At 43.3% G+C, this 19,747-nt stretch overlaps 1 protein-coding gene across 1 annotated transcript in view; it reads left to right on the top strand.

Annotated features, from left to right (window-relative positions):
* LOC139742205 (protocadherin Fat 1-like) overlaps nucleotides 1-19,747 on the top strand; it is a 151,661-nt gene that overhangs the window by 124,518 nt on the left and 7,396 nt on the right. Inside the window, exons 16-30 of the mRNA XM_071652817.1 lie at nucleotides 837-1,051; nucleotides 1,556-1,700; nucleotides 2,331-3,397; nucleotides 3,722-3,875; nucleotides 5,449-5,694; nucleotides 6,292-6,681; nucleotides 7,048-7,262; nucleotides 7,616-7,753; nucleotides 8,056-8,199; nucleotides 8,801-9,806; nucleotides 10,281-10,472; nucleotides 11,312-11,472; nucleotides 12,075-13,104; nucleotides 13,585-13,791; nucleotides 15,128-15,934. Of these exons, the coding sequence (XP_071508918.1) occupies nucleotides 837-1,051; nucleotides 1,556-1,700; nucleotides 2,331-3,397; nucleotides 3,722-3,875; nucleotides 5,449-5,694; nucleotides 6,292-6,681; nucleotides 7,048-7,262; nucleotides 7,616-7,753; nucleotides 8,056-8,199; nucleotides 8,801-9,806; nucleotides 10,281-10,472; nucleotides 11,312-11,472; nucleotides 12,075-13,104; nucleotides 13,585-13,791; nucleotides 15,128-15,934 (6,117 nt within the window). The remainder of the gene's footprint in view (nucleotides 1-836; nucleotides 1,052-1,555; nucleotides 1,701-2,330; nucleotides 3,398-3,721; nucleotides 3,876-5,448; nucleotides 5,695-6,291; nucleotides 6,682-7,047; nucleotides 7,263-7,615; nucleotides 7,754-8,055; nucleotides 8,200-8,800; nucleotides 9,807-10,280; nucleotides 10,473-11,311; nucleotides 11,473-12,074; nucleotides 13,105-13,584; nucleotides 13,792-15,127; nucleotides 15,935-19,747) is intronic.

The following is a 19,747-nucleotide window of genomic DNA, read 5'->3' as shown; positions in this document are numbered from 1 at the left end:
GGCACAGTTTGCCACAACCACTACGCAACATATTTTTGTGTAGCTTTGATGTGATGGGCAGGAATAAGTTGTATTAGCATGAAGGTTTGACATGTTAAAACAATACACAGTTAATTGCATTCTGCAGCTGCTGACCATTGTAATTTTTTATACTAACAATGGGAAGATTTTGCGATTGCATCTCAGAACTTACAGCAGAAAGAAAGTGCATAGATATTTTATAAAGATCTTTGAGAGCAAATTTGTTTTCCTGCCTTTCACTCGGGTGTCTGGATGTGTTTAGTGAGGTGCCTATCACAGAGGCATCTGAATGCATAGCTATATTGAGATGTATCCAGTATGTTCATCCAATCATTGGTTAGCAGCCAATCCAGGCTGCCAGGTGATCTTCTCATGTTCTCACAGTATATTAGCATTCCAGAATTTATATGGTGGAGTTACTTCTTGGCTACATTTCAAACATTTCACTTTGAGCAGGTATCTGCACTTTGTATTTAAGGGGGTCAAGAAATTTGAGGGGGGGGGGGGAAGGATGTTGCAATAAAAATAAGGGAAAACAAAATGAGACTTGTACCTGAGGAGAAAGAAAGTGTATTTTTCACATTGCTTTCCAGGGAATAATTTTCAAACTCAAATTTTAGTATCAATTTCAGCCGATGAATAATATTTCAAACGGTGTCCTGCACAGTTCTATGGAAGAAAACTGCTACACAAAAAAAAGTTTGTGTAGCAGTGGTATTCAAAAAAAAAAGTGCATGGCAAATTGTGTTTGGATACGTACCTGGAATATCATTCCCTGCTTCCATTAAATTGATTTCATCCTCTGCTCCTCACAGGTGAGATCCGCAGCCGGACGCTCCTGGACCTGGAGTCGGTGAGCGAGCGGATGCTCCGCGTGCCCGTCATGGCGGTGGACGGGGGTGGCAAGACCGCCTATACCACAGTCCAGGTCATCCTCAATGACAGGAATGACAACCCACCCCGCTTTGAGATGAAGGAGTACCGCGCTTTCATTGGCGCTGACGCAGAGCTGAATACGGCAGTTGTGGTGGTAAGTGGTATAAATCATGTAACATACATTTCAGGTCGCAGTATTTTTATGCCCTGACGTCAATATATAAGATATATTTCCATATCCTTAGCCTTCACTTCTTGGTTTGTTTGTCATCGATTTGTTTATTTTCATGTTTGTGTAATTTTTCTCTGGTTTCATTTTAGATTATAGCTCCTTTTGGCAGTTTTGTCTAATTTTTACAGTTCTCATGAAAAAGACGAAATTGGCAGAATGGCACATCTCCTGTATCCTAAGGTAATGCATTATGTCGTTACTGATTTTGTGGGCAGAATATGCAGTTGCCCACATAATAGAACAATTAAACTGCTGTAATTTACCAGACCTGGTACAGTACATGGCAAAGAACTTGTCCAAGTCCAGCACTGCATTGTAATACTGAGAAGAGAAGTCACTGTATGTGAATCCTGTTGATTGCCATCTTCAATGTGTACGGTGCGGTGATACGACTAGATTAAACCTACGCTGCCTTCCCATTTGCAGGTGGCTGCCACTGATGGTGACTCTGGCAGCAATTCCCTCCTGACATACTCCTTCTCCAACGGGACAGACGCCACCACCTCTGACCTGTTCCAGATCGACGCAAAGACTGGGACCATTTCCACAAAGGAATCTCTTCAAGGAGAAGGTAAATGCTGTGGCTGATATTATGGTACCAGTCTGGAAGACAGAGACATTACTAATAATTATCATGATTTTTCCTTTATATAGTGCATAATAATCTAAAAGGTTCTCTTTCCACTTTAAGTAACTTTCATTTTCTACATCAGAAAAAAGATGGAACTTGAACTTTGCAAAGATGCAAGATCTCACTGTACATCGAGTTGTCAAATCAGATCATCTCTTACAGAACATTGTAGCAAAATCCTCTCCATCTGTGTATCAAAAAATGATGAATGAGTAAATAACTTTTGTTTGATTACATGTGGAGCTCAGTTTTCTCGAATTCTATCTGAACTTTTCTTGTTCTGTTCAAAGAGAAGTGCATGATGATTGAGCAAAAAAATAAAAAAGAAAAAGCATGGGAAAAGTTTATCTTGCACCATCTATCACTATCAGCCAAGTTACTTATGGGATGAAGGATAGTCAGGAACATAAGGGGGAAGGACTGTTTGCAGTAAATAAGGAATTCTATAAACCTGGCATTCCAGAGATTTCCAAATGGTATCTCACTACTAGGTTGTTCTGTGTTTTGTCCACATTGGTTCAATTTGTATATTTGTCCAAGTGACATGAGGCTTATATTTTCATGCTACAGAGGGATCCACCTTCCGGTTTTTTGTCATGGCCGAGGACGGCGGGAACCCTTCGCTGAGCTGGGTGACTGCTGCTGAGATCTACGTCATGGCTTCGGACGATGAGCAGCCTGTCTTCGACGATGAGTGGAACCCACCCACCATTGACGTCGCCGAAGACGTGCCCGTGGGCACCTTCCTGGCATCCTTCAATGCGCACAGCAATGCTTCAGTCACCTACTCGCTGGTGCCGGGTAACGACGAGCACACCAACGAGCCGACACGCTTCTCCATTGACGAGCAGGGCAACCTGACCCTTGTCAGTGCTCTGGACTTTGAGTCAGTGGCCTGGTATAAGCTGATCGTCAAGGCAACCACAGCAACTGAACCGCCTATAGCCGCCTACTCTACGGTCCTTGTTACTGTGACCGATGTGAACGACAACATACCCATCTTTGAGGATACCTCCTATAACGTGAAGGTTCCAGAGGACACACCGGTGGATGAACCCATCCTGAGGGTAGTGGCCATGGATGCAGACTCTGACCCCAACAGTCAGGTGGTGTTCAGCCTGGGTGAAAACGATGACGATGTCTTCGAGAAGTTCAAAGTGCATGACACGACAGGTGTTGTGACCCTCCGTGAAGCCCTCGACCGTGAGATGACCATCACCTACGATGTAGTCATTCAGGCGATGGACGCCGCTGACAGCGACTTCACAGCAACGACCACCGTCCATGTGACCGTCATGGACTTCAACGACTCGCCCCCAAGATTCACCAAGAAACTGTACACCGGAGAGGTCCTGGAGAATAGTTCCCAAGGAACTGTTGCCATTTCTGTCCAAGCAATCGACAGCGACGTCGGCGCCAACGCCCGCATTGTGTACTACATCACGTCTGGTGACCCGTACAACCACTTTGCCATTGAGAGCAACTCTGGGACCATCTATGTCGCCAACCAACTGGACAGAGAAGTCAAGGATTCATATCGTCTCAATGTAACTGCGACCGATGGCCTGTTTGCAGATACAACTCAAGTTGTGATCACTGTCACAGACATCAACGACAACTCTCCCGTATGTCTACAGGTAAGAACTCATCCCAGAAAATGCTCTGTTTGCTTACACTTCAGAGTTACGACTACAAACATGTCTTGTCAAAGAACGGTACATGCTTGATAGTGAGTTTTTAAACAACGTTGATGATCGTGTCATTACATGTTATGGACGTCATTGTCTATATTGGATAAGGTGAACACTTGGTCAAAGTAAAGAATGCACTCTATCATGGCTAGTGATAGTATGCGTTCATTAACCATTCACCTGAAAAGCATCGTCGTGTAATATGAAAACCGTCTCGTTATTTTCAGAACTATCTGTTGAATTATTATGTTACTGTTTTCTGTTTGTCAGACTCTGTACACGGAGAACATTCGGGAGAACTTGCCTGTTGGTCACTACATCCTCCACGTCACTGCAACCGATGCCGACATTGGAAGCAACGCAGAAATCACTTACACTCTGGAGGGAGAGGGATCAGAGCTGTTCACCATTGAAAAGGATCCAGGTAAGGAACAAATTCCATTTCCTATATTCCTCTAACCTCGTAGATTGGAGAAAATCATTGGGATCCTAGCTGAGTTTGCATGTCTTTGATTATAATGTGTAGGTGTTAGTAAAGCATACTTTGTGGAGATTAGGAAAGAAACAGGTCTGCAGAAGAGTGTATTAACATTAAAAGATATTATGACTTAAATGGGCACATTTTTGAGTGCATACATCAGAAAGAGATCCATGTTGCATTATTGAGGAAGGAGGCATGGTTCCATTATCTATGATGTTTAACTCTCGAGAAAGGCAGTGCTAGAGTTGGCCGAGAATTACGTGGACAGGGTGTTATTGTATTACACATGGGGCTAGATGATTTTTGTCCCCGCCGAACGAGTTCGAGCAGGGGACTATGAAACGGGCTCCGTACGTGTGTGTGTCCGTGTGTCCGTCCGTCCGTCTGTCCGTCCGTCCGTGTGTCCGTGTGTCCGTGTGTGCGTCCGTGTGTGATCAAAATCTTCAATTTGCTACTTCTCTGTCATTTATGAGCCAATTTTGATTCTGTTTGCTTTATATGATAGCACTACATGGGAGCTTTGAAACTTCTACACAGAATTTCAGTCGTGACCTTTGACCTTGACCTTTGACCTATATTGTACATTTTGCTACAAAATGCTACTCCTTCGCCATTTCTAACCCGATTTCGATTCCGTTTGCTTTATGTGATGGCACTAGGTGAGGGCTTCAAAACTTCTACACAGAATTTTGACCTTTGACTTCTTTGACCTTTGACCTTGATTTTTTGACCTATATTGTACATTTTGCTACAAAATGCTACTCCTTCGCCATTTCTAACCCGATTTCGATTCCGTTTGCTTTATGTGATGGCACTAGGTGAGGGCTTCAAAACTTCTACACAGAATTTTGACCTTTGACTTCTTTGACCTTTGACCTTGATTTTTGACCTATATTGTACATTTTGCTACGAAATGCTACTCCTTCGCCATTTTTAACCCGATTTCGATTCCGTTTGCTTTATATGATGGCACTAGTTGAGGGCTTCAAAACTTCTACACAGAATTTTGACCTTTGACTTCTTTGACCTTTGACCTTGATTTTTGACCTATATTGTGCATTTTGCTACAGAATGCTACTCCTTCGCCATTTCTAACCCGATTTCGATTCCGTTTGCTTTATGTGATAGCACTAGGTGAGGGCTTCAAAACTTCTACACAGAATTTTGACCTTTGTCTTCTTTGACCTTTGACCTTGATTTTTGACCTATATTGTACATTGGCTACAAAATGCTACTCCTTCGCCATTTCTAACCCAATTTCGATTCCATTTGCTTTATGTGATGGCACTAGGTGAGGGCTTCAAAACTTCTACACAGAATTTTGACCTTTGACTTCTTTGACCTTTGACCTTGATTTTTTACCTATATTGCACATTTTGTTACAAAATGCTACTTCCGGCGGGGACATATGTTACGCACCGCGTAATTTCTACTTTTTCTTGTTATGTATCTATTTTGAGACAATTCGAGTGTGGGGCCAATAATCAGAACATATGATTCACATGCAATATTTCAGGTGAAGGCACAGGAATAGTGCGTACTCTTGGAGAGCTGGACTACGAGATCAATCGCTTCTACCGATTCCGGGTCATCGCCACCGATGGAGGCGGGCTCTCGTGCTCGACCGGAATCTCGATCGGTCTCCTGGACGAGAATGACAATCCACCAGTCTTCTCTCAGCTGGTCTACAACGTCAGCGTCAGTGAGAACACAACCGTCTCTACACTGCTGACCAGGGTCCAGGCCATAGATCCAGACTCAGGTAGGAAGAGAGCACAGTAGCTACAGATCCGATCCCTGAAACTGCAGTGCTAAACGGGAACATTTACTCTAGTTGTAACCAATTATCTTGGTCATCCGAAATTATTTGACTGTTAGTGGAAGTTCTCATGAAGGCTCATACCTCATTGTGTATCATACCAAAAATAAAATCGATTTATATTTCAATGCTTTTCCAGATATGATGTACCACATGAAACAGTAGTGTAAATATTGTGTGAACAAAGTAAGACTCTTATGAGCAGTTCTTCCATGTTATCGCAGACAAGGGTGAATAATATCAGATAGAGTATGTGATATGTACATTTGTGATTATAGTAGTGACAGGAAGCAGCAATTCATGTTGCAAATATGTGATGTGTTATCTCCTTTTCTTGCGTAATTAGAGCAATTGAATCTTTATTCATGTAGTCCTAGATGCACTAATTATTTGACAGATTTACAGGATAATGCCATGGAATGAATGAATAAATGAAACTTGACCAAATATTATTTTAGTCCCAAACATGAACTGTGATAGCATCTCAAGCATTTAGCTCATCACGCCCTAATCCAATTCAAATCGATGACTGAAATGCAGGAGCTAACAGGCGGCATTACTTCACTGTGACCGACCACCGGGAGGAGAACGTGTTCTCTCTGGACAGCGAGTCTGGCATCCTGACGCTGGTCCAGAGCCTGGACAGGGAGAACCGCAGCCAGTACAACCTGACGCTGGTCGCCATTGACGCCCTCCTCAGCGACCTGACCTCCTCCGCCCAGCTCATCGTCAACGTCCTGGACGAGAATGACAACGAGCCTCAGTTTGAGAGCGACCTCTACAACGCCACCATATCGGAGGACGCCCCTGTTGGCAGCACGGTTGCCACTGTCCTGGCTCTCAGCCAAGACGTGGGCCTCAACGCCCAGATCACGTACCAGATCGTGTCGGGCAATGAGCACGGCAAATTCAGGATCGACAGTGACATCGGTACGTACCGGAAAAATCAATGCGCGCTGTAAACCTGTTTGCATGGCAAGTCGTGAATGCCAGTCTCTATTCATAGCGTGCCCTCATAGTTATGAATTATGATATTGTACAGTTCCACATATTGTGATCAAATGCTAAAGAATAATGGAAAGGAGATACTTCATTTCAAGACTTGCATTCCTTTTTAGATAAAGTCACCTTAATACTCGCTTGATTTTAATTTCACTTCTAGCAAATATTTACTTCTTCCATATATCTTCCACACAAGAATGATACTCTATGACTTATAATAAATAGACATATTTGGCTTTGGTATATGTTATTTGCTGATGTGTTTCAACACGGACTCTGTTCTTGCATTGGCAGGCGAGATCACGGTTGCAGCTGCTCTCGACTATGAGATGTCCAGCACCTACTATCTGACCGTGAAAGCATCAGACATGGGAACCAACCCGCTCTCCGACTCCACCACCATCAACATCTACATCACCGACGCCAATGACAACGCCCCGCGCTTCAGCCGTGATATTTACTCCACCAACGTCAACGAGGCTGCAAGGGTTGGCGGGGATGTTGTTCAGGTGAGAACCTAATAGGGGATACCAGTTTTGATGAATTGGTATTCATGCCCACAAAAACATTGGTCTGATGGTTCTGCAAGACCTTATTCTATCTTAGGGACATACCCCAATTGCAAACTGCAAAAATGTTTTCCTTTGTAGTGTAGATCTAAACTTCTGAACAGGTTGAAAACATAATTGTATAAAATCAACAGATATTATGCTCCTTTTTCACTTTTTATGACTTGAGAAGTTGAACTCTTGTCCATCTTTTAGCGTATTTGTGTGTATATACGTCAAACAATAAAAATTGATGAAATTCATGTCTACATTTTCAACTGTGCTCACATAATATTTTTTTTTCCTTGACATAGGTGATGGCAACTGATGCAGACAGTGGGGTCAATGGGCACGTGATCTACTCCATCATTGATGGTAACCTCTTTGACCAGTTCACCATCAACCCCAACAACGGACTGGTCAGTTTGGCCGCAAAACTGGACAGGGAACAGGTGAGCATGACGGCAAGATAAATCTTTAACAAGAATTTTAGTATTCACTTAATTTTGATATGCGCTTTTGTCAAACTTTTATGTGGAACATAGAATTGCCAGATTTGCTTTGAGTAGTTAATTGTTTCTTGGTGCTGGTATGAGAATGCAACAAGCCAATGTAGGAGACTTTTTTTCCTTCCTGCACAATGCCTGGTGCTCACTTGAATGGTAGAGCTGTGAGGTATCTTTCCTCAAGGCAAAGTGTGGGAGGGAGACATGGGAAGTTGGCAATAACTGTGACATTTGTGCCGATTCTGCAGATCTCCTCATACTCCCTCCTTGTGAGAGCCACGGACCTGGGCGAGGAACCTCAGCACACGGACGTCACCGTCAAGGTCACCATCGACGACATCAACGACAATCCGCCTTTCCTGCTCCAGCAGAACTACACCATCAGGCTGCAGGTAAGCTGTTGGACGTACTGTAGTACTTTACATTCGGCAACTACCAACACCCGAACAAACCTTGTATATAAAATTGGTATAAACATATGTGTATATATATGTTTATGTCATATGTATATTCATTTTTAATGCTCTTCATTTATAGGCCACTACCATAAGCCTATCAAAAGTTATATGTAAAACTGGCATAAACCTCTTGATATACACCTTTTATTTCATATCTATATTGATATTTGATAAAGATCATGGTATGAGATTTTTGTGATGGCAAGAACCAGGGGTCAGATAGATTGTTGCTTGTAGTTCTGTTGTGTCAGATACACACATATCATTTAATAGTCAATATGAATTTATAGTATTAAAAATTGAACCGTTTAAATTTGTTTATTTTGGAACATATGATACCACTGTGAATATATGGAAAATACCCCATGCCTCAAGGAAAGTTATAACCGGGTTCATATCATATCCAGGCTTTGATTTTTCTTAGGTCAATGATACACTTGATAGGACATACTGTAGACTTTGATGGTAGGTCAGATGTAGTTATGGAATAATCAGATGTTTGATCGAACTATTTTGTTGATCATTATTCTTCCAGGAGGATACTGCAGTGGACTCTGCCTTGCTAGCTTTGAATGCCACAGATCTGGACACTCCGGCCAACGGTGCCCCATTCACGTTCCAGATTGTGCGGGGCAATGAGAATGGGGAGTTCAGCATGATCGGAAGCAATGTTCTGCGCAACCGCATCTCCTTCAACAGGGACGTGGAGTCGCAGTACAATCTGACCATCGAGGTGTCGGACAGCGGCCGACCCGTGCTATCCTCGCTGGCCTTCGTCACAGTCATCGTGGTCAACCAGATGAACATGCCACAGGTCATCTCTCCACTGACCATCACCATCAGCTCCTTCTTGGACACCTTCCCCGGTGGCTACATCGGAGAGGTCGCCGCCACGGACAAAGATCCCTACGACATCCTCACATTCGGCGTCGTCAGCGACAACCTCTTCCGCATCGGGGAGAAGGACGGGCACATCATTGCAATGCCTGACCTGGATGAGGGCTACTACCCAGTCAACGTCAGCATCAGCGACGGGCATTTCACCGTCTATGCCAACGTCCAAGTGACCGTGCAACAACTAGACCAGGCCATGTTGAACAACAGCGTCACCATCACGTTCGCGGACACGACGCCCGTGGACTTCCTCCCCAACCAAGCCATCTTCAAGTACACGGTCGCCAACCAGTTCCTCGCCATCCCGGAGGACGTCATCGTCATCACCATCCATGAGTCAGTGGAGAACCGGGCCAACACAGACGTCGTCTTTGCCATCCAGCGCAGGAGGCAGCGCGGCAACTACCTCAAGCCGAAGCAGATCCAGCGGCAAATGGGCGACCTGAGCAACGCCTTGAATGATCGCATGAAGCTGGAGGTGGTCTCTTGGGTCAGCGACATGTGCACGCCTCAGTCCTGCGAGTTGCACTATGCCTGCGAGACTACGGTCACCGTGAATTATTCCACCGTTTCCACCTTCTCCACCCCTGACAAGAGCTTCGTGTCTTCCAGACATCACCGTGACTATGTTTGCATCTGTCAAACAGGTATGAACCGTTAACCAGAGAGTAAAAATGAAACTGCTTATAAAGATTATAACAAGTCCTTTTAGCTATTTTTTCTTGTCAGTTTTCGCTGCGAGAGTTATACATTGTATATTCTGACAACATCAGAAAAGCATAGATTCAAGCACAGAATTCATGTGAACATTCTGAATAAGAGGGGAAAAGAAATTGTGGGCTTTGCATTTATAAGCATTATATCAAGTCTCAAGTCATTTCATCCCATGAACTTGCAATGGTTTTGGACAACCAAAGTTAATTTCAAAGAAGCCATCAAAATTGTCTGGACAACATTGGAAAGGAAATCTGTCACTATTTTGTGTAGAGTAGTTACGCAGATCACACATGATTAGCTCCTTATAGTGTATAGAAGGGTGAGCCTGAAATTTGTGAAATGAAATAAAAGAGATAATAAGAGTGAATTGAGTATATTTTTTTCCTCCTGCAAAATCTCGGAAGACTCCTGTGTTAGCACTACAAAGAGACCGCCGGCAACCCCCAAGCCGCGACCGACCACCATCGCTGAGCGCACCCCGGGACCCATCAAACAGCCATGTGCCAGCAACCCGTGCCACGTGAACATGCGGTGCGAAGACGTGGGCAGATCGGACTACATCTGTACCTGTCAGGACAACTCACACTCCTGCTTCCGTAAGTCTGGATGTCTCCCACCATGGGAATGTTCCCATGGATGGGGGAAATGTTCCCCATGGATGATGGGAATGTGCCTATGAATATGGCCAATGTTCCCGTGGATGGGGGGAATGTTCCCATGGATGGAGGGAATGTTCCCATGGATGATGGGAATGTTTCAATGGATGGCGGGATTGTTTCCATGGATGGCGGGAATGTTTCCATGGATGGAGGGAATGTTCCCATGGATGGTGGGAAATAATCCCATGGATGGGGGAAAAGGTTGATTATAAATGCTACACAGCTCTAAGGTTGATTATAAATGCTACACAGCTCTCCAGCCATGCAGGGGTCCTGCTGTCATGGAAAACCTGGAAAAGTTGTGAATATTTAAAAAACAAACAAACAAACATTGTTCCAGGCCTTGAGAAGTCATTGAATTGAGAAAAATTAACAAAAAAGTCAAAGAAAATTCCTGCCAAGTGATTCTGCATGATTTTTTCCCCATTTCAGTGACATCCAAACTATTTTTCCCTGATCATCAAATTTGATATAATAGTAAACATTTTCAAACAGTCCCATATTGTTAAATGATATCTTAGACAAGTTACAACCATCCTAGTGATTCTTGAGAGCCTCAGCTTGGTAAAAAAAAATAAAATACATGTTGCCACAACCAAGATGTCTGCTCTTTTATACTATTCAAGGCTTTGTCAGTTTTAGTTTAAGCCAACAGATTTATGTAGCGTGAGTAAAGTTGTTTTTATTTATGGACTTTGTAATTGCCCAGAGAGAAACTCTTCGCCCTTCACCGTGCATGAATAATGTCCATCTGTTGCTCTTTCTTCTTTATGCAGCATCTGTGGACGAGCCCATGAGCTTTAACGGAGAAAGCTTCATCACCTACACGGCCCTGGACCTCTCCACCTCGTCCACTCAGCTGCTCACCAGTATCCGCACCGACCGATCCGACGGGATCATCATGTATGGGGCTGGCCCCGATGTCAGCGTTCTGGAGGTGTGTTGGAATGATGCTCACTCTTTCTCCTCCTTGTTGTTTGTAATGTTTTGTTATCTTCATGTTGTTTTCTTACAATTTTCTGGAGGGAGGGGGGGGGGGATGTGGAGACAGAGAGATACTTAATCACCAATTATGAGGGCAACTTTGATAGCACAAAAACAATTTGCAATATACAGGTAGTTGAGATTTTGCTTAGTTTTATTTTGTAATAATCTTCTTTTTAGGGGCAGGAATGAGATACTTCATATCAACAGTTATTTTGGTAAACTTTTCAGCTGTTTCTCTGACAACATCCAATACAAACTTGAATAAACTTTGTGTTAGATTCCATATAGAATGGTGCATTGTCATTCTTGTTATTGTTTTACAACGTTGCTATACTGATCTGTAAGTTCCAAGGCCTCTCCACTTGAAATATGTTTACTGTTTAAAAGAAGAAGGATTCACAGAAAAAAAATCACCATTTACTACACCTAGCTGAACTGCAATATTGCATTTACAAATCTATTACAGTGTATCAAACTTTTTAATTTTGCATTGTGTCATTCTTAACAGGTGTTATATGTTTTATGGGTTTGTGTTTTTCTTGTTCGTATCAGATCATAGGGGGCCAACTGACGTATCGTTTTGACTGTGGCAGTGGTGAGGCAACTGTTCGCCTCACACAGAAGAAAGTCAATGATCACATGTGGCACAAGGTGTCGGTCAGAAGGGACAACAACCACGCAGTGCTGACCCTTGATGACCAGTACAGTGCAGAGGGCACAGCACCCGGCGATAACCGGGACCTCAACCTCCAGGAAATCACTATTGGTGCGCGGCCGCCCTCAAACCGAGGCAGCCACGGCAGGATGCGTCGGTCCGTGGAGCAGGGCTTCTCGGGGTGCATGGGCGGCACCAGGCTCAACGGCGAGCCCCTTCCGGTGCTGGGAGATGCCGTCTCGCCCCACAACGTTGGCAAGTGCTCGCCGAACCTCCTCCCTCACTGCCAGAACAATCCGTGCAAGAATGGCGGCAGCTGCTTTGACCTGGGCTACAGCTTCTCCTGCCAGTGTCCTCCCAACTGGATGGGTGACGACTGCTCTGTCGCCAAAGACTGCACCTCTGCTGGCCCCGGTGCTGATGTGTCCTGCATAGACCCAGCCATCCCCCAAATTGAGACTGGCTTCCCCATGAAGCTGATCATCATCATCATCTCCGTCATTCTGGTCATCATCGTGGTGGTGCTGGTCATTGCGGCTTGCCGCTACCACCGCAAGAAGAGGCGCTCTCGCTACCCACCCGACGGACGGGTGGCGTCCCGCACCTACGGGGAAGACTTCAAGCGCAGCAGCAAGCTCTCGGACGAGTATCCTTCGGTGACGTATCCCATGAATCCCATCAGCGAACCGAGTCCGACTCCACCACCTCTACCGACTCGACCGACATCCTACACCCGCAGCAATCACAATTCGCTGAACAACCTGGACCGCGATCGCCATGACGACATCCAGCCCTATCATGGCCAACCAATCAGCCAACAGCCCAGCCTTCCGCCGGTCCCGTCCAACTCTGCGTCGGACAGCGATTCCATCGCAAAGCCAACATGGGAATTTGATGCGCCAAGCACACACAATAGTTGCATCGATGGTGAGTTAGATTTGAAAAAAGCCAGCCACTGTGGCCTAAATTTGACAGACTTTTGCATTGTTATATCCCTGACTTCACCTTGCAAAGACAGAATTTGCATTAGATGATGAATCTCTAGATGAAGAAATGAACCTTCACTTTTTTCATGTGAATATCTTTTGCATTAATTGAAAAATATCCTGACCGAGATTAGAAGACAGTGACATGATATCACTCAATATGTAAATTTTCCTGCGTAATCATATTTCTTGCCTGTAACTTTCAACTATGTCTTTTTCATTTAATTTGCATTTTACTCAGGATACTCTCTTGCGAGGCAGTAGGCAAACCACATTTTTTAGACTGATATTGAAATTGTGCATGCCACGAGTTGTGGAGTTGATGCCATCACAGTTGTGTGTATCAACCGAAGAATTGCATTCACCCTCTCCCTGACACTCCTTCCCTTCCCTTCCCACCCCACCCTACCCCCCACCACAGGTCGTGACAGTAATAAGGGCCTCAGCCCCCACCCCCTGCAGCACTCTCAACCCAGCATCCTCCCCCCCATCAGGCGGAACATCCCGCCCCTCAGTATGGCCCACCCCCCATCGGAAAGCCCCCCTGCCTACCGGCGCGTGGCGCACCCTCAGACCGACATGGTGTCCATGAGCTCCGTTAACACAGAGGACGAGGATGGACTTCGAGGTAGGAAGACCACCCTCCCACCCCCTTTGACTAGTCCCTTGTTTCTTCACTTGGACTAATATTTTTTGTATCATTCCGTTCCCATTCAGTGCACAAACACTCCACTTAACCTAAGAGAATTGAAGAAAATCTCTGTTTTGAGACATTAAGTACTCATCTTGCCAGGGACACAAAGTTGTGTGGTTTTATTAGGCAATGGTACAGAACTGCTGATAGTGATTTGACCTGCAGGTGTCTACCGGTACTTAGGTTAAATTGATTAATCAAAAGCATTACGCCAAGGCCTAAAACTGTTGCTGTTTTCTGTAAGGTATATTTCACTAGACTATTTCACTAGAATTCACAATACGTTCAGGGGACTTTTACCTTAAATTTACCTCATATGAATGTCTATCAAGCAACATTTTGATATTCAATTAAAATAAAGTTTAGAACTGCATGTATTTACTTACATATTGAAAAGTAAATACAGCACATTTTTTAAAACCCTCTTGAAAAGCCATAGTGTTTATTATTTAGTATGACACTGACAAGGTAAGACATGAAACAGTGAACAAGTCGGTATATGTTTTTGTAGGATTTCGCTGTCAGTCAAAAGTGGAAAGAAGTGCTGAAAGGCACTCAGTGTCATTTCGGAAATAATAAAATCTTTGTAAAACAAGGAAGATGATTTCATGTATGAAAAACTCTTGCTCTACCACACATTTTTATGGGGGAGGATTTGTTGTGAAATAAATCAAATGGGATTCAATTTCAAAGTAAAGGAATTGTTTTGAAATTGAAAATAGATTGTCAGTTGAGTAAGAATATGATTCCGTGTAGCTGATGTCTGAAAGGGCTTTTACCTTTTTTTTTTTATATGCACAGAGTCCGTATGAATCAGCTATTAGAATCTTCCTACGAATAAAACTTTTGAGAAACACAGACATATATGCACGACTTTTGCACTGATTGGATGAAATAACGTTTGTACTAATATCATTTTTATATGCATCTCATATCTACCTCATAAAACACTTCTTCCTCAAGTCACGGTCTGAGTCCATTCATATTCCTTATACTCATCCCTTGGTAAATCAAGCATGGGATTGTGACTGACTTGTACTCATCAACTGGTTTGGGGATGTCCACAATAATCTGCACAGCTAACCATCTCTCTTTTCTCTCATCTTTCGTCATTAATCGCATTTCTCTCCCATCTTTGTATTTTTTCCCCTTTATTCAACATTTCTTGCTTGCATGATGGAATGGGGTTGACATGAATTTCTGCAAAAAAAAAAATATGAAAAACAACGACAATCAACTGGTCATTGCTTTACACATTGTCCTTCTGAAGTGAAACCTAGCAATAAGACCAAAGTGTCGTCTGTCTCGGCCGCGCCCAAAGGGGACAAGGTGAAAGTGGTCACAAAGGCGGTAATCAATGGAGAAGATGCCAAGGACCCGAGCAGTCGTGAGCAGGTGAGCGAAGACAACGACACGGACGCATCCGACGATGCGCACAACACCAGCAAAGAGGGCGAAATCATCGGACTGAATGACCTCGAGCAAATGGCCGCTCTGGCCTCCAAGAGGAACTCCACGTTCTCCATGGAGGAAGAGTGTTCCTCCAAGCGTAACTCGCAGAATTCGGCAGATGACGACGCCCCACCTGCCCCGGCACCCAGTGTCAAGTGTGTGCGCTTCAACATGAAGCCAGAGATCAACCAATTTGAGGTGCTCAGCTCGCAGTCGGAGGCGCCCACAGATTCGGAGAGTGAGCGGTCCTATGCTGAAGCCTTGAGTCTTATGGAGAGGAGTCACCCGGACGGACACTGCAACGGCCACAGAAGCGGTGGGCCCATGGAGGTGGAACAGGATCCCGTGGACTTGAACACCAACGTGGACCCCACCGAGTTTGGTGTTGATGGTCCTGTGCTCGTCGTCGCCGACGTCAGCTGCCAGACTGATGATGAACTGGATGACGATGACGACGAACCGGGCGAGACAGAACCGTTTCTGTCGCCGGGGAGCCCTCTAGAGACGACGACAGAGTTCCACGACACGCACCAGACAGTGTACATTCACCGATCACCTCAAGGTTCTCCCCAAGACGATGAGGACGTCTGTAACATGCATGACGCCCAGTCTCAAGTTCCACACAGTATGTCAAACCTCGACTGGGACAACCCGCATTGCTTGCATGTTTGCATGACTCATGCTGTTTCCGTGGTTTCGTTCCGAACACTTTTCTGTTGAACCAGTGATTCCTTTTGGAGGAGTAGCCATTTCCCCATTTCCCCCATTCTGTAGAATGTTCTGTCAAATGTGTTGAGTTCATTTTCAGTTGTCATGGTCCTTGTTTATATCAGGTTATCACAAAACACTGCACCAGGAAAAAAACAGGCAAGAGTGCACAACACCAGATCAAAATGAATCAAATGTTGTTTGTATTTCATTCCTTTTTGTTTTTTTCACACTATTGATCCTATCTTCTTCATTGATTGTGTTTGTCTGTTTGTTTGTATATGTGTGTAGTTGAATAAAAAGAAGGTTGGCAAATTTTCTTCAGGCAAGTTTGTGTGTTTTGCTGGCATCAGAGTTTTGTATCCGTGCAGGTAGATCGTTCATTTCCTTTGTTGTACAGAGTTTGATGTTTTGAAGGTCCTTTTTTGTTATTGTTAGCACCTTCTGTTTCTTTTTTTTTTTCCTGCTAGTGAGCACTTAAAGCTGCACATCATTTTTGTTAGATTTAACATTTGGTGTTGTATAGCTAGACCCAACATTAGGTCATAGTATCACCCAACAGTTTTGCAAGAGTCATGGGCATATCGAAACACATGGGAGAGAATATGAACACCGACATATTGATAGATCAAATGAAAGGTTAAAGTGATGATGTATAAAGGCCCTGTTAGAAGTTGCTTTGAGGGGCATTTTTTTTCTGAACATCACTTCTGTGAATTTTTCAGGAATAATCTGAGGAATAGAAGTAGGAAGGCACAAAACGTCATACACAGTAGCTGTCTGTTCTCGGCATTTTGAATTCTTCATGAGTGTCCTTTGTTGAGATGTTTCCTATTTAGGCATTTGTGTTAGTTGGAAGTAGGGGTGTGTTTGGTCAATGGATGTATGTGCCTGTACCACTCTAATGTCATGGTGTTTGAGTGCTTCAGTTGTAAATCAAACTGTTATTTTAAACTTTTGCATGACAGTTGACGTGAAATCCACTTTACTGCGTTAATCATTTTCTATTTATGTACAAACCACTTACTTGATATACATGATTTTCGTGCCTTTACTGTTGTTTTGATATTGTTCATGAGATCTTTTATCATCTAATTCAATTTTTCATTCACTCCAGCTTGGAAGTAATTTCAAGTTGTTATGTTTATGTGCTGTTTTCTATGTACATCAAATTTTTACCTTGGAATGCATTGGACGCTTAAGCTAATATAGAGTACTTGAAATTGAATATACTTTGCTCATACTTAAAGTATCGTTGTTGGTACATCCTCCCCCCCCCCCCCCCCCCCATTGAAAATAAGAGTTTGCAGTGGAGGGCCAATTCTAAGGGCAACAGGAATGATAGTATAAATTGTGTGAGGGTTTGTGGGAATAGATGGTGTTATACGTACACAGAGAGGTGGGGGACCCCTCTTTATGGTGTTATTTGTGAATACGTTTTTGGATGGTCTGTATTTAGAAGGCACAGGGACCCAGGCGTGCCCCTGCTGTGTGTGTGTTGGGTTTGTCATCTCAACTGCCTCTTTACAGTGGGTGAATGAGAAGAGTAGAACTTTCAGCTTTGTATTTCCCCTTTCAGTCACTTCTTGAGACTTTTCTCCTCTTCTCTTCCATCTCTCTTTCTCTTTACGTAATGCTGTTCTGATTCCTCTATCTTTTTGCTGGTGGATAGTGTATGTCTCACTGTCATACTTCTGATTGTTCTGAGAAATAGTAAAAATTACCCACATCTTGCCCTGTGATCATCACAAATGGTTACATGTAGATCAGTGAGGAAAGATGTAGGAACAAATATCCAAGAATTATGTAAAATGTATTCTATTTTTTTTTTATCATTCACAAAAGAAATAGATAATATGTATGAAACCTTATTTACGTCGATGTAGGGTAATTTGTCAATCCGTTGCAATAAATACAACTTCCAGCAAAAATTTATTTCATATGAATATGTGAAACCTACAGTAATCAAACAATATTACTCATATCAAGTTAAGTTGGTAGCACCCAGTAGAGATTTAAAGACCTTGCATGTTAGTACTTGTTTTTTAAACTGTTCTGTTTATGCTGTAGTTGAAATGCTGGTATATATTCAGCAAAACTTAGATGCGATATGAAGATCCCATTCATACTGTAATTTGAATGATCCTTGCTGTAGTTCTCCTCTAATTTTCAGTTTTATGGTATTTGTCCTATTGTCATATCTAAACCCTTCTGCCATTTCCTTTTCATCCTTTTGATCATTTTACGAGAGTGTGACATGCTATTTATTTCGGTGTTTTTATTCCCTTCTTGATTATACCTTCCTTTTTTTCATAGTATTCATGAGAATACTAGTTTCTATTCAGCATATATTATATATATATAGGGGATATGCCCCCCCCCCTTCTCAGTTCATGATAAACTTACAAGTTTGGTGTGAATCCCTCTTCATCCAACTCACTTAACACCAACGACAGACCATGCCAGTGATACATGACCTCCATATCCCCAGACTGAATGCCCACATTGTACTCAAGTAGTAAACTACCACCCCTCCCCCCAAATGTTGTAATCATCCGTAATCTGACGAACTCACATTTTTTGAATTGCATTCCAGATCGTCCATCCACTTCAGCACAATATTAGTGTAAGTCTGGCTACCTGTTAGTGCCGAATAGGCATCCGGCCGTGAGCACTGCCATGCTATAATTTGCGTTGCGGGCATCATCATGATTATATTCTGATAGGCATTGGGGCAGGCATTCTACACACACTCATGCTGTGTTGCAAACTTTTCTCAGCTCTGATTATCTGTAAATCTTTCATCTCCAGTCAGATACTGGATACCGGTACTTCAATCTGAGGTACATTCTGCAAGTCTTAGCAGTAAGCCCTCTTCCTTTTTTATTTTTCTCTCTCTCTATTTATCTATATACATCTCTCTCTTACTCTCTGCTGAGCAGTGTGTAACATTCTCTAAGAGCAGCTAGGATTGCGTGCCATGGTGATTTGCGTCTATTGCAGGCCTCTTTCGTCTCTAATTTCAGCTGGTGCATTTCAGTTTACAAGTGATAGTAGGAATGAAGTAATTAAATTTCTACCAGGGTGTGACAGCTGGTTGCTAGGGGCAACTGTCAACTATCTCAAGAGGCACGAGGGGATGATGCACTTCAGGTAGCCAGACTTCTCTGACAAACATTTTGCAATCTGTTTTTCCTAGAGTAGCAGCTGGCATAAGGGCAGTATATTCTTAAATCTATCTGCAAAATGTCCTTGCCGTGAGGAAAAGATAGGTTGCATTTAATAACATATTTGTAGACTTGTGGATAATTTGTGATATGCAGAGAATCTGAATGGTAAACATCCTCATCTAGGCTTTGATGTGACGGTTTTACACAGTGTCTGGAAAAAAAAGAAGTATCTCCTCAGAATATCACTTTCTGAAAGGAGAAAGGGATAGTTTGTTTGCCTTTATGTGGCAGATTTGAGCTTGTTTCCGGTAAGTTTTCTCAAATCGCTTCTAGCGATGAAAAAAAAATGAAGGTTTTTTCTGACAAATTAGTAGTATAGCTTGTCACACCTTTACCTGTTGTCTCCATGAAGTGACAAGCAGCCATAGACATATACAGTGTACCCTGAACCTGCACATATAATTGTCCCATTCCCTGTGTATAAGCGATCTGTTGCGAATGCCCCCATCAAAGATGATATCTTGTGGTATAGCTTAGAGTCACTGAAGTGATGACATGAT

Source organism: Diadema antillarum, unplaced genomic scaffold (genome assembly GCF_040938485.1).
Source record: "Diadema antillarum isolate AM-2024a unplaced genomic scaffold, OU_Dant_1.0 scf00000003, whole genome shotgun sequence".
Taxonomy (NCBI): domain Eukaryota; kingdom Metazoa; phylum Echinodermata; class Echinoidea; order Diadematoida; family Diadematidae; genus Diadema; species Diadema antillarum.
This window is presented reverse-complemented; position numbering and strand designations above follow the sequence as displayed.